We start from the raw sequence: 15,420 nt of genomic DNA, 5'->3' as shown, positions 1-15,420 counted from the left end.
TTTGGACTTGAGATCGAAGGAGATTGCTGATGACTGAAAAAAAGCAGGATAAGATTAGTAGTACACAAAAGAATCCAATTAGGTACCAGGTGGTGTTTTTTAACACATTCCATGGATTAAATTCTTTTAAATCATCCAGCAATTCTTTTGCCAGTTTTGCCAGAGATATAATTTCATCATGACTATTCTGAATGGCTTGCACATGTTTGTGTAGCCGCACTAAGTCTATACTGATATTATTACGATGCCATATTCCCTGTAGGTGCATCTTGATTTTATTCCAGTCCCATAGAGAACTGTTATAGCAGGCTGAAATCACACAAATTCATGTAAAAGCAGCATGGCATTGCAGCTGCTGTCTAATCTTGATACTTTCTAATTGATTACCTAGTCCTATCACTACAGTTTCCAAAGCATTTAGCTTTGTTTCTAGTTTTTTGTCTATATCTTCTTGATCATGAAATGTAGTTGAGGTGTTCTGAGCCAATTCATTGACAAACTTTGCGTTCTGGATGCTTTGGGTCCATGCAAGAGAAGCAGTTACAGCAGATGCAATAACAGTAACTAGGGTAACAAGACCAAAAATAATAAGTCCCAAAGCACGCTTTTCCGGGGACAGCTGATTGTGTAATTCCTGCAATGCCTGAAGGCCCACATCATGATACCATTTTCCTGTCATGTTGGTAGGAAGCATAATAAAAGAAGGCTGCTTTAAAATTAATATATCTTCATCAGGTTATGCCTTGAAACTCCGCTGGTAAGGTTATAGTAATTGCATTGGACAGCATAATGGATGTCCAATCTGGTGATGTTCACATTTTCAGTTACCAATGCATATGGGGACTGAACAAAGGCTCATGAGCCATAGCAAGGGCTTGATGAACATGCTCCTTTAGTATTAGCTAAGAAAGAGCCAATAAAACTAAGAAAGTCAAGGGCAGCGGCTAAACACCACAGATCTTTCTGTAAATTTCCTGTTTTCATGGTCAGGGCGTTACCTACAAAACCTCCTGGTGACATAGGCTCATGATAGGGATATTTAGTATCAAGCCTGTGGGACCAATCCAATACATACAAGTCAGAGCCAAAAATATTATGTCTCACTGGTACAGCATTGGCGCAATCTTGCCATTGAGGAAAAGCTCCCAACTCAGTAGTGGAGCTATTAGGGCAGGAGGGAATGGGGGGATGCTTATCAGACAGCCATCGAGTGGCCTTAGGAAACCCTGTTTAGTAACTGTCTGAATTTATTTTCCCATATCCCAAGAGCCTGCAATGTTAGCAATGTTTGCGCCTCCATAGGACGTCTTATTTTCTTGGCCAAGCTGCAAGCATCCTGAAGTCCCCCTTTTAGATAAACAAATGGGAGCTCCCCACTGAAGCCATTATAAGTATAATCACCTTGGGAAGAAGGAGTTATATGCTTGTTGGAGCTACCCCCGACCATATTAGTGTTGTTAGTAAACACTGGCACTGGTTTCCCGGTCCAGGTGCCTGGATTGACCAAAGTGGGGTCTGGAACATAAGTCCAGTAAGTTTCTGCTGCAGCCATACCTACCTGGCAGCTGACAAGCGCCAGCATAGCAACAAAAAGGTTGGAGGGGGTTACCTGAACCCCCTGTTCTTTCACCACTTGCTGAGCATCAGTGGTCAGCTTCTTCAGTTGACCCCATGTGGGGACACTAGCTTCTTGGGTGACCTTGGCCAGCTGCCTTCTGCTTTTCTCCTTCTTGGGGGCGAATGGCTGAGCTGGCATCATCACGGGAGGTGTGATCTTCAGCTTCTTGAACGACTGGATGAGCTGTTCTCCCAGGTCCATGGTCGTGACACACCGCTCGCTCTGGCACCCAGATGGGGTTAGAAGCACCTTCTGGAAAGATACAAACATGGCCTCTTCCCCACATCATTACTGGATCTGGTAAAACTCATCTTGTTTGTGCTTCCTCCCACCAAGCTATTGTACAAGAGGCCTGATGCCTTTCGGCTGCTGTACAACCCTCTGCATCGCAATTCAAAAAATTTAAAATATAAAGAGCATGTCTGAGTTTGTTTTGAGGTGACATATGACATCCGTCTCCCCCTTTTTGTTTTAGTCATTGTATTTTAAGAGTATGTTTGGCTCTTTCCACTATTGAATGACATCCATTTGCCAGATTTGATTAGGTTTAAGTACTAGGGGATTTACCCCTAATGCTGGCACAGGGATGTGGATAACACACTGAGTGCATTGCTCAACAACTTGGCGAACCTGCTCTCGGGAAATAGGGAGTTCCCTGCGCAAGGCAGAGGCATTTTGACAATGCCGGGCATGAGAGTCCTGTGCCATGGAAAATGGAGTGACCTCCTCTACTGAGGCAATGAGGCGATCTACTTCCTCATTACCTGTAGCCAAGGGACCTGGAAGGCCAGATGGGATCTAATATGGCCAATAAAACATGGGAATTGTTGTTCTCAAATAACCTTTTGAAGGCTGAAAATTAAATGAAAGAGTTCCTCCGAATTAGTGTGCCCTATAGTACCTGTTTCATTAATTTTGGCCATTCTTACCACATAAGTACTATCACTATAGGTTGATGGGCTCCATAGCAAAATCTGTCAAGGCATAAATAAGAGCTTGTATTTTTAGTCATTATGCTGAAATATAAAGGGTTTGAAGGACCTTTGCTCCCCTGCTGCAGTAGATCCAGCCTTTCCAGAATTGGATCCATCTGTAAAATTGGTTAATGCCTGAGGTATAACATCTCTTTTAATGCAGCAGCTAATACCATTCCCTGAATGTAGACTGGTCCAATATCAGCATGAACACAGATAAAATGCTTCCATGAGTAATCTCCAGATGAGAGACAAGCCTCTGCGACAATATTAAGCCTCTAGTAACCTTCTACTATTAACTCCTTTGAACTTTATCCGACCTTCTCTGGTTTGGTCCTGGGCAACCTGCAGCAACGCACAGCTGCTAACTGCTAGTATGGCAAGGCGTCTTCACTATCTTCATTTCTGGACTGTTTCTCTTCTGTTGTTCTGGGGCCACTGCTATTTTGTGGCTGAAGCAGTCCTGTCAGTTCCTCTCTCAGATTCCTTTGTTGCAGGAATCCACATGGGCTTGGAGGAGTTTTCTGGAAATATACAAACATTCTCGACCAAAGGTTAATAAAGGAATCTTTTATAAATTAGACTTGGAATCCTTTTAATTTTTGCCCAAATGATTTTCCTTTGGCTTATTTTGACACCATGTGTGTTTTTATGGGTGTCTTATTATTAGCATTACAAATGAAAAATAATTTTCAAAGTAAAAAATTTCAAAGCAATTAAGGCTTTTACTTACAGGACATTATTCCACTATCCCCTCCCTTTTTTATTTAAATATTATGAGGCTTTTGAAAATTTTACAACGCAGTCTTGATAATTTTTAATTTTTCTGTTCAGAAATATGACTGTACTGGATTTCATTGCATGTTAAGCAATTTTACTATGAGATGAACTATCAATAAAAAATTAGTTAATGTTTCAGGAATAGTTTCCTGCCCGGTACAATAAAGTTCTTGGATATTCACTTCTTTCAATTAGCCAATATTAAATTACTCTGAAATAACACCACACTCAATGTCCATGCTTTTATTTTGTCATTTTTAATAATGGAAGTAAAGTACATTTTCCTCTGAGTATAGCGTGAACTCTAGTCCATAAATTTTTAGATGATTATTGTTATTTAATTTGAGTTTCTTTAATTACTACTAAGATTGTACATTTTTCATGTTTCATTACTATTGACCATCAATGTATCTTATTTTATGAATTTTCTCTCCTCATTCTTAGATATTTCTGTTCTCATTCCTGCTTTGATATTCATCATTTTCTTGTTGTTTTATCTGTTATGTACTTTGCAAATAAATGAGCATTTCAATTTTAATCTTACATTGCTTTACTTTTTGGCAGAGAAGTTTTATATTTTAATTCAGATTTTGAATTTTATATGTAAGTAAAAAAATCCGATTTTATTTTTCCTCTAAATGCTTAACCATGTAACTGAGAATTATTAATTGAACCATTCATTATTTCCCTATAATCTTGGTAATCTATTCTTATCATGCATATAGGACACATATGTATAGACATATTAGGGCCTGGTTTTGGTGGCCTTTACATTTGGCCCATCTGTTCCTGTGTTAGTAACACACAATCACAATTATGTTAGTTTTATAAAACCTTTTGACATAAAGTGACCAACTCCATTCTAATTGTACTTTAAGTAATTTTTCTGAGTGTTCTAGGTTGTTAATTCCATCATAAGACCTTCTGATGAGGTCCTTCCAGCCTCACTCTTTTTAGAAACTGAGTCTTTGGAGAACTCACATCCCTCTCATCCTCTTCCTATCCTGTCAGGCCCTCTGTGGCCAAGGCCAGGCATCCTGGGCTTGCTCAAAACCCAGCAACACTTGTACCCTCCCCTTCCTGCCCTGATCCAGCCCTTTGATCACAGAACCCACTCCCTTGGCCTGAAGTTGTCATACGACCTTTGACCTTGGCCTGACCCCAGCCACTTGCATACGAAATGAAGCATTCGGGGAATTAATAAAAGTGCAGAGAAGCTGGCAGTGGGGTCACAGTGCTATTTCATAAGGTCAATGGGCCTGGAAATGTCTTGAAAACACTTTATTCAACTGTACAAACAGGCTTACAAATAGGAATTCAGGATTTCATTCATTCAACTCTTTCATTTTTTCACTGTCTTCTTATGAAACAAATATGAAAAGTACCATTTTGCTCAGGTAGGAGGGCCCTTGTGAGTCCCTCTGTGGCTCAAGGTTGTTTGAGTCAGGCAGCCTGAGAGAGACTATATTTCTTAGGTAACTGAAAGTCAAGTAGGTTAATATTCAAATTTTATGCAGTAAACAAGGGCTAAGTATGCTGCGGTGACAACCTCCAAATCTCACTCAAGGTCCAGGTAGAACAATCCAAGTGATCTTCAAGAGCAGCTGTTTTCCCTGCATTTGCTCAGGTTTCCGGAATGCTGGGTTACACATGTTATAACCAGCAATGCTGCTGCGCCCACCATGGCAGCGGAGAAAAAGGTCGTTTCAGACAGTGCAACTGCTTTTATCTGCTACCCAGAAGCAACAAAGGTCACAGACCAGCCTTCATAAGGTCTCTCGTATTGAAATATTCACAGACACACAAAAGCAACAACAGTAAAGCCTATGAGAAGACACCTGCTATTGGCCATCAGGGGGCCTAATGGACACGGCGTGGACAATAATAAGTGTCTTGGTCTCTGAGTAGCTCGGCGATTGCACAAAGTCATGAATCTCTATTCTCCTGATTAAAAGGTTTTACAATCATCCACTCATTTCAAATCCTGTTGAGCGACTCTATTGTGTGCAGGAACACAGTTCTTCAGCTTATCCCTCATATCAGGGCTGTTCAGGGCTTATAGCATCAATGTGGGTATGACAAGGTGCCTGGGTAGATATTTAGCTTATAATTATGTTGTCTCCTCTAGTAGATACCTGGGTTCTTGGCTCTAGTATATAAACACCGGTAGCTTGAAAAGGTCAAGCACACCATTAAGCTTGAATTAAGGATATCTGAAGACAAGAGTGATTGAGAATGCCCTGAACTTAAGCAACTCAGTTCTCGGTGTTTTATGTCGAGGGAATTCAGGACAAAGATAAAAGAGCCTAACACCAGCAAACACCAGAGTGCGCCCCACTGTCAGCTCATGATGGGAAGTGGGTTGGTTGAGTAGCAAGAAGGTTGAGAACCAGGAGGTGATCTGAGACTATACTATTGAACTGAGCAGGGCCTTCCCCATGGAGCTGCTGTGGTTGTCACCCTCCCACGTGGAAGGACCCCAGGCTGCTCCCAGGATGTCAGCTGGCACTGTGAGGGTCACAGCATCTCCTGAGAGGTCAGAGTCATGCAGTCCTGGCTTCACTTGGCACCCAGGCTACTACACTAGGGATCAAGGCTACTATGTGTGGGGCAGGGCTAATGCTGTTTAATGCCCGTGTTCACCTCTGCCCATGAATGTGAGTGTAGGAGAGGTCTCTGTGCTAAGAAAGGGTTAAAACCTGAATTTTCTGAAATACTTGCCTTAGTCCTTGGCTTTCCTCGGGCTACGCTGTGTCTACAGAACCCAAATGACCCTCCTTACTTGTTCTCTGTGCTGGAGAGCGAACCAGACCCCGTGCTGAGGTGGATCTAAAGCTTCTCCCAGGACCTGGGGTCTCCACATTCCTGGCTTTCAACCCCACAGGACACGTCTTTTCTCCCTATTGAGTCAGTTTTGCCATTTCCCTCCACTTTTGTCAAAGAAACAGGTTGCCTCACGTGCTGGGATGGGAAGTGGTCACTTTTAGAGGGACTGCCAGACCACCATGACCTTCCATGGGTCCCAATGGCCATACTGTGCTGTGGGGTCCACCCCCAGACCTAGTCTATTGGGCCAGAGGTGGGCATCTGAGACAGGCAGATTCACTTCCACAGGAATTTTGACCTGATATCCAGCAAGCGTTTCTGATCTCTGTGTGACACATGACTCTGTGCTTGGGCAGCTGAGAGCCTGAAGCAGAAGAAGGTGGTGGGAGAAGGAGGAAGAGAGGCGAGGATGCACAGAGGCAGAAGCAGGGAGACCGCACAGCGCTGCTTGTGCACCCGCAGTCCTTGAGCCACCTCAGAACTCTTCATTCTTAGAAAAAATGCCTCCTTGGTATTTTCCCTTTTTGTTTGAAATGAAATACCTTTCTAAGCTCCCTGGAGGGTGGTATCTAGTTGTCACTTCTGAATTGAAGATTATTTGCTCCCTGTTGCATAACTGACATATTTCAGAAGCTGCCAGGACTTGGTGCTTTTTTTTTTTCAGTAACAGGAAAAAGGTCTCAGCAGAGAGACTGAGCTGTGAGCTGTGGTTGTTCTTTTCCTTTTTTTCTTTTTTTAAACCTATTAATAATCACTTTATTTAAATTATTTTCCATTTTTAAATTATAGGTGACATACTGAGTTATATTAACCTCAGGTGTACATCCCAGTGATTAGTCATTACATAACTTACTAAGTGATCATCCTGATCAATCTCATCCCCACCTGACACCATGGTTATTACATGTGGCTTTTTGCTTTCAGACCTGCTGTCCTACCTCTAAGGTGTGGCTGTGGAGTGGTGGGAAGAGGGGTGTGGCCTCCGGTCCCTGGGAACAAAGGAGGGCTGCTTTCCTGTCTTGTTGCCTCTCCTATGAGCCTGTGCTTCTTCCAAGTGTCCTTCCAATTTCTTAAGCACAAGTGTCATTAAAATCAACTGGTATACAGAGGCCTTTGGCCTAAAAGTGGACAGGCCAGGAATATAAGGTTTGGGATCTGATGACCTTTCACGTGACCAAGTTGTAGCACAGGCCTTGAGCAAGTCTCTCCCCCACTCCCCCCTCTCTGTGGGAGGAGGAGGAGGAACTGCCCAGCTGTCTCTGAGGTGGCGTGGGGGAAGAACCTCCTGGATGGAGGCCAGGGGAGGGCTGGGGGTGAAGCTGAGCATGGCTGGACCCTCTGTGCCTGAGATCTCGGCTGGAATGAGGATTGTGCAGGTGGGACTCCCTCCCATGAGCCGACAGGCAGACACAATGACAGGGTAGAATGAGGTCCTGGTGTGCAGGGATGCGGAGGAGGCTACCCAACTGGGCCACACAGTCCTGCCAGGGAGGCAGATGACCTGCCAGGTCAGCCCTCGGCACTGTGCTCCTTCCGGGGCTCAGGCCTTGAAACAAGGAGCAGCCACTGGAACCGCCCAGCCCTGGGGCTCCAGCTGGCATTGGCCAAGGGGTCCGGGGCTCCGGGAGGTCCTGGGCAGGCATGTAATGTGGGTGCCAGGGATCTGAGCCCTGAACAGAATGAGCTCATCCCTGGAGTGAGGGTGAGAAGTGAAGAGAACTGAGAGCTAAGGCTTGAGCAGGTCACCATTAAGTGGTCAAGCAGAGGAGGAGGGGCAAGCAAAAGAGGAAGATAAGGAACTGCCATAAGGGGACACCAAAGCAAGAGGAGGGAGTGACAGAGGAGGGAGAGACAGAGGAGGGAGTGACAGAGGAGGGAGTGACAGAGGAGGGAGGGACTTGCTGGGTTGACAGTTTGAGGAGGCAGAGGGCTGAGGAGGAGCCTTTGGATTTTGGGGACTAATTTTATCCCTTGCAACTGAGATTGCAGGCTGGCCCCTAATTCCTCTGACACAGCAGTCAGTGAAGCCAGTTTCGTATTTTATTTTGAGAGAGGAGTTCCATGGGAGCCCTTGGCTGGCCTCATCCCACGGCTCTGTGCAGAAGCCCAGCCTCAGAGCCGTCAGCTCTTCCTTGTCATGTCCACAGCACAGGGGTCTGGGCCAGGCTCCTGCACCACGGCTGCCCCACCCACCCCGCGGGCTCAGAACTCGCAGATGACAAGGCGCTTCTCCCCACAGGGCTTGTCGTTCCACTTGCCGTTGGTGTACATCTCCACACAGCGCTCCTTGCCACCCTTGTTGTTGGGCTCCCCAGGGGCCCAGTTGGAATAGACCAGGGACTTCCCTCCTGGGTAGGTGAACCAGCCCTTTGTCTTGAAGTCAGTCATGCTCAGGAACGCAGCACCCTTGTTCTCAACATCGAGCAGCAGTTGCAAGGCGTGGTTCTCAGCTGCAGAGCGTGGGGAGGGCAGCTGCCCCCCGGCATGTGCGCACACTTGCCGTGCTTCAAAAAAAGTTTTCAGAAAGCCTGCTGACTTGAAGACCTTCTGGCCAACATCTCGGCCACTGGGGAAGAGCTCCACTAGGAGGAGAGCACAGTCAGGTTGGGGTTCTGGGGGCACCTGCCAAAGCTCCAAGGCTCTGAGACCTTTGTGCTCCAACCAGAGCCCCAGGCCTCCCATATAGGGCATCAGAGCACCAGGGAGGACAAAGGTGAGACCCCGGGTCCGCAGTGTGCCCTGGGAGGTGGATCTGCCTGTCTAGTTACAGGTGAGAACACTGGGCTCAGAGAGGTTAAGTAAGAGACTCAACTTCTTGTGACCATCACATGCAGAGTTGGGGGTCACCCTTATCTGATCTCACACTAGAGCTGAGACGTGCTCTTTCTATTTCATGTGGGTGGCAGAATCGGTTTCCCAGGTACTGGGTGGGACTGGGAAGCTTTGACATCATGCAGTGAAATGGCACCGCAGCCTCTGAGAGCTGGAAACAAGGAAGGTGCTCCCTCTGATCTCACTGTGGACCCTGCATAACAGCAGGGCATGTGGCATTGACAGGGGGTTCGTGCCGGATGTGGATGTGGGAAAGAAGAGGAGAGGGTGGGCCATCTGAGGGCAGCGCTGTGCTAATCTCTGCACTGTGTGCGCCCAGTGCTGGCCTCTAGGTGTGCATGTGGGGGAGGCTGGAGAGCTGGGAGAGAGGACAAGGGCAGCTGAGAGGTGTGCATGGGCGGCAGGGGCAGGAGAGAATCAGTGCTGGAGAGAGGCCTGTCTGGGAGTCAGAGGGCCAGGTATTCAGCCCCGCCTTGGCCATGACTGTCCAGGTGGTCAAGGGAAAGTCACTTCCTTTTGGGGGTCTCCAGTTCCTCATCTCTAAGATGGGAATACAATTTATAAAAGCATCACCTGTGTGACATTCTACATCGCTTTTCAGTCCATCTCATTTTCCATCCCTTTAACTGTGTGTGTGTGTGTGTGTGTGTGCTTTAATAAATTTTTATTGATTTCAGAGAGGAAGGGAGAGGGACAGGGAGATGGAAACATCAATGATGACAGAGAATCACTGATTGTCTGCCTCATGCACACCCCCTACTGGGGATCATGCCCTGACCAGGGATCGAACCATTATCTCCTGGTTATTAGGTCAATGCTCAACCACTGGTCCATGCTGGCCGGGCTCATTTTCCATCTTTTCTTCTGGTTTCGTGCATAGAAGCCTTCAGGGCTCCTGAGAGGGCTGTGCTCCAGCTCCAAAGGCCTGATGAGGAGCCCAGGCTGCACCCCGACCCACTGTGACCCTTCCACAAGGGTTCAGGGGGCAGACTCTCCACAGGCTCAGGAGGGCACCCAGAGCAGCCCTGAACAGGAGTTCCTCTGCCATTCACTACATGCACCCAGGTGGGTCTGTGTGTGCATACACGAATATGGCCACTTGCCCATCTGGAGGCACATGGGAGCACTGAAGGTCCACCTGGTGTGTGTGAATATGCGTGTGTGCTTGTGGCTGTAGATGTCATGAGGTGAGTGATGGCATGTGTGTAATACACACATATGTGGAAGGTCATCATGAATTCTCTTTTGCATCAGTGTGTATGTAAGGGAGTGAACACACGTGCATGTTTGTGGAGAGAGGGAACATACTAAATGATTGAAACCTCACCCTTGGTATGTGGGTACTCAGTGGACTTAGGTAGGTAGGAGCCAACCCTATGTCTCACCCCTGTGTGCTCTCCTCCTTCAGAAACTCCTTTGCATCAGTGAGATTTGCTGAATGATTTGAGCTCAAAGCTGACATAGGGAAAGCGGGGAGGAGGGGGGGAAATTAGGGACTGAGGTGGAGATGCCCACAGGCACAGGCACTGGGCTGTGCTGCTGGAGCCTCTGACTCCTCAGCACCCAGGTTAGGGGAGAGTCTCCACCATGATCACCCTGGGAGCAGCGGGAGAGCCCAGCACTGGCAGAGCCCAGAGGCAGCCTGCCCCCTGTCGGACCCAGGGCCTGTCTCAGGTGAGTCTCTCAATGGCCACATGCCAAGGTCAGACCCTCACAGCCTTGATCCCAAGCACAGCTTCCCAGCCCCAACTCTCATGACAGTGTCAGGAGTCGCTGCTGCTGTGGGCTGGGCAGCAACATCTTGAGGGGTTTGCACACCTAGCCCCATAGAGATAAGAAATGCATTCTGGGTAGTGGGGTGTCCAGGGACCAGCACAGGTTAGCAGGAGGGAAGGCCTGACCTGCACTGGGCTTGGGGCATTGATCTGGCTCGGGTCACAGGTGGCTGTGATGGTGGGGGCTGGAGCCTGGTAGCCTTGACCATGCTGGCACCAGCCCACTGAGCTGGTGTTGGGGCCACACCCTGCTCCGTGTCCCTGGCACAGCTGGCCCCTGCTTCCCACAAGTCCCTGAGGTTCTGTTGTGAGCACACTGTGCCCTGAGCTGTTCCTGCCCCAGTCCCAGGTCCAGCCCATCGTCCAAACCCACTAGCATCCTAGAGCCCACAGTCCTACAACCAGGCCTGCCTCAGGCCCGGCCAACTCCAAACCCAAACACAGACCCTGCCTGGGGCCTGCCCTAGGCGACTGGCTCAGGTTCAGGTCCAGGTCCAGAACTCACCTTTCTTATACTGAAGGAAGGCTCTCTGAAGGCTTCCTACCTGTCCCTGCAAGGCCTCCACCTGCCGCCTCAGAGCAGCGTTGTCTGCAGGAGAGAGAGGCACAGTGAAGACCAGTGCCTCACAGCCAGGGATCGGCTCAGAGTCCGGGTCCCAAGGGAAGGGGGCTCAGTGACAGGCTTTCCTGGGGGAGGGTAAGGAGCTGGTCCCCAGGAAGTCCACAGCCACCGACACAGTTGCCCCTGCTGCCTTCCCTGAGGCTCTGTAGTGAGCACACTGTGCCCTGAGCAGGTCCTGGCACCTGACTAATTCTGATCCAGATGACATTTCACAGCAAATTCTGAGAGTCTGGGAGCACATTCCTGAAAGGGGGGTGGATTGCACGTCCCTCAAGTACTCCCCATCCCTGTGTTATTTGGTGCTCACAGCTCTCTCATGAACTGGGAAGAGAGCTGAGCTGTCCCAGTGATCAGATGGGAAGCTGCTCAGGCTGGCCCTCCCCTGAGTACTGAGTCTAAGCCAGAGCCTCATCTTCCTACCTTCAGCCAGACAGCCTTTCCCAGTTTTACACCCCGCCACCACTACAATGGGCTGACCACTGAGCAGTGGGCCTCCTCCCTCTGCAATCTAGTGGGGCACCCAGAGCTAAGGAAGGCGACCTTACCTGGAAGCCCACTCTCTCCCTTTGGTCCTCTCTCCCCAGGAGCACCTTTGTCCCCCTTCAGTCCTCGGGAGCCCCTGGCGCCTGGAGGTCCCTGTGGGCCCGGGGGTCCTGCAGGCCCTGAGATCAGACAAGAAGAGGAGGGTGAGCTCGGCACACATTTTCCCGCATTTCCCCCTCCCAGCATATGGACTGTGCTATTGTCCAGCAATACACCCTCCCACGGACAGTCTGTCCCAAAACCAGCCACACACCCTCTCTGTACAGTACAGTCCCATCACCCAGCACCCGGCCTTCCAGGATGCAGCTGTCCCTACTGCTCACACCACATTCTCCCCAGTTACAGAGCTCAGCCCAGCGAGACACCTCCTTGCACAGACTCCCCAAGGCCCAGTGTTGCAGCTCTGAGCTGGCGGGGTGATGGGGGAGGAACAGGCATCCGCAGCTTCAGGTGGACACAGGAGGACCGAAGGCCCCCCCCAGCTTTTCCCATCACTCACCTGCTGGCCCTGCATGCCCAGGGGCTCCACGCTCACCAGGGGCACCTTTCTCTCCTTTGAGACCTGGGGGGCCTCTTGTCCCTGCAGAGCCCTGCACGCCTGGGGCACCCACTTCTTTTGAGGAAGGAACAGATTGGGACAAAGGCTGCTGAGAGTGTGTGCAGCCTGGATCATTTCCTCGGCTTCACGTGGAGAAGGAGAACTGGGGGGCTTTGCACCCCGCTGTCTGGTCCTCCAGATGTGGGGGTTTGGGGGGCAGGGGCCACAGCAGTTCCTGGCAGTGGTGATGGCCTGGCTTCCCTGGCACACTGAGCATCCTTAGGTCACATCATGGGTTGCCATTGTCATTCCTCCCTCTCCCTTCTGGACCTCCACACACCAACCTCCTACCTTTGGGCCCAGGCTCTCCTTTGGGGCCTGGTTTGCCTTGGGGTCCTACATTCCCCTGCATTCCCGAGGGACCCTCTGGTCCAGCCGGCCCGGCCACACCTGGAGGTCCCGGAGGTCCTGCGAAAGGACCAGCCAGTCAGTGCACTGAGTCTTCTCAGAAGGGGGAGAGCGTGAGAAGGTGAGAGCAGTCATAGAGGTCAGAGAACAGCACCGTTCTACAGACACCGCCCAGCAGTATTACAGCCTTCCCTGTGTGAACCCAGCACCACCCGCAGGGCACCCTCCTTCCTGGGATGGGTATGTGCATCCTCCTGCATGGCCTAGTGGCAGGCATTGCAGTCCACGCCCACTGCTCACCATGTGGCCCCGAGTCTCCCTTCGGTCCAGGTTCTCCAGCAGATCCATTGTCCCCTTTGGGCCCAACTGGGCCAGCAGGTCCAGGCATCCCCATGGGCCCTGGAGCTCCTGGTGAACCTGCAGCAGCAGAAGAAATGGGCATAAACCTGGCCCTGGGCCTAGGAGGAGCAGCACCTGCAGGTCAGCCCTGCATTCCTTCAGGTTCCGCAGGTGTAGACATTCCACCTCCACACTCCTCAGACCAGTGGTGACCCAGGAGTAGGCTGTGTACATCCCCTTTTCACAGGTGAGGAAACAGGCCTGCCAGAGCTGTTATGGGGACGTGAAGCCAAGAACTGTCTGATTTCCATGCAGTGCACCCTCCCTGCCCCGAGGCTGAGCATTTACAGCAGGGGATCTGCCAGCTTTTAACCTGGATCATGGACTCCTGGCTTTCCCCTTCCTAGGACCAAACTTTATATCAGAAATGATCCCTGACATGAGTCACCAGGGAAATGCAAATCAAACCCAAGAGATATCATCTCACCCCTCCTAGAATGGTGACTATGAAAAACACAAAAGATCCCAAGTGTTGGTGAGGATGTGAAGAGGAAGAACTCCTATGCACTCTTGGTGGGATTGTAAATTGTTGCAGCCACTATGGGGACCATTATGCAGTTTCCTTAAGACATTAAAAAGATAATTTTTTTTAAAAAGTATGATCCAGCAATACCACTTCTGGATTTTATCCAAAGGAAATAAAACGCTAATTTGAAAAGATGTCTGTACCCTCATGTTCATTCCAACATTCTTTACAGTAGCCAAGAGATGGAAACAACCTTATAGTGTTCATAATGGATGAATGGATAAAAATGTCACACACACACACACACACACACACACACTGGTATATTATTCAGCCATAAAAAAATCCTATCATTTGCCTCAACAGGAATGGATCTTGAAGAAATTATGCTAAGTGCCATAAGTCATACAAATTAAGACAGAGACAGTATGATCTCACTTATATCTGGATTCTAAGAAACAAAACAAAGAACCTGAACTCATAAATGGGGAGATCAGATTATTGGTGGTTGCATAAGATGGGAGCTGGGTGGTGGGCAAAATGGGTGAAAGTCAAAAGGTACAAATGTCCAGTTATAAAATATGAGCTCCCTTTCCTCCCCTCTGTAGTGCATTTAGGTAAATCCTTTAGATCAGGCCTGAGTGTGGGGCCACAGGGCCTCATCTTTGCCCATCTCTTATGCAGTAGAATTTAAATATTTCACATACTGCACAGAAATCATTCAACCACAATGAACAATTGTAAGTGCCGCAGCTTAGTTCTATGGGCCCCCAACACCAGTCATTTACCCACAATTTGCTCATTGTTGGGGTGAGAGGAATCAGAAGATCCTAGGGGAGGAATCCTGACAGCTAGGGAGGGGGAATAACACCTCGGGGCTCAGGGCAGCCTGTCATTTGCCAACTGGTAACGAGGTGCTTTAGGTGGACTGAATGTCTAGGGGACTTCTTCCCAAGGAGGTGGGCTTTCATTTCCAGGGCTTCCACGGCAGAACATCCAGAGTTGCTGAGTTGGTTACAATTCCAGTGGCCACCCATGCCCACCAGGACAAGCCCAAGGTCCCAGCTCTACCTGGATTCCCCTTCTTGCAAAGGAGGCCATCTTTCCCATTTCGTCCATCACGACCAGGCAGGCCATTCTCCACAGGTCTACACTTGACCAGAGTGGAGTTATCAATCAAAGGTTTCTGGGGAAGGGTCTTCACATTTGTTCCCCATGACCTTGGAGGCTGTGTGAGCAGGATCACCATGGAGAGGAGGAGAAGCATGGCCTTGAGGGGTGGATAGAAAGAGAAAGGACGTGCTCTTGGTTCCAGAACACGGGTTAGTGCTTAGCTCAGTGCCCGGAGTCAGAGAGGCACTTTCCTACCGCCTTGCTCCTTCTGTGGGATCAGGAGCAGCAGGACTCCGAAAGCAATTTAGGACAAGGCAGCCATACAGTCTAGCCTGGGAGGGCATGAGTTACCCAGATGAACTCTGACATGGGTTATCAGCAACATCTACCTCTTCTTAGATGCCCTGTTTTATACCTTCTAGTGACTTCCCTTTCACAGCCATCGGCAAGACTGGGATGTGAACTCCTCACTGAGGCCACCTGTCACATCAGGAAGGACTCATGAAGTGCATTTGGGCAGGACTGT

At 49.1% G+C, this 15,420-nt stretch overlaps 1 protein-coding gene across 1 annotated transcript; it reads right to left on the bottom strand.

The window, feature by feature from the left end:
- Positions 1 to 8,358: 8,358 nt before the first annotated feature.
- LOC111828344 (pulmonary surfactant-associated protein D-like) lies at positions 8,359 to 15,048 on the bottom strand. Its single transcript, XM_023764529.1, has 7 exons — positions 14,853 to 15,048; positions 13,217 to 13,333; positions 12,839 to 12,976; positions 12,470 to 12,583; positions 11,973 to 12,089; positions 11,311 to 11,394; positions 8,359 to 8,780 (listed from the first exon to the last, which is right to left on the bottom strand). The coding sequence occupies exons 1-7, from the start codon at positions 15,046 to 15,048 to the stop codon at positions 8,401 to 8,403; spliced, it is 1,146 nt and encodes a 381-aa protein (XP_023620297.1). The 3' UTR covers positions 8,359 to 8,400.
- Between the last annotated feature and the right edge of the window lie 372 nt (positions 15,049 to 15,420).

Source organism: Myotis lucifugus, unplaced genomic scaffold (assembly GCF_000147115.1).
Source record: "Myotis lucifugus unplaced genomic scaffold, Myoluc2.0 scaffold_335, whole genome shotgun sequence".
In the NCBI taxonomy this organism is placed as follows: Eukaryota; Metazoa; Chordata; class Mammalia; order Chiroptera; family Vespertilionidae; genus Myotis; species Myotis lucifugus.
This window is presented reverse-complemented; position numbering and strand designations above follow the sequence as displayed.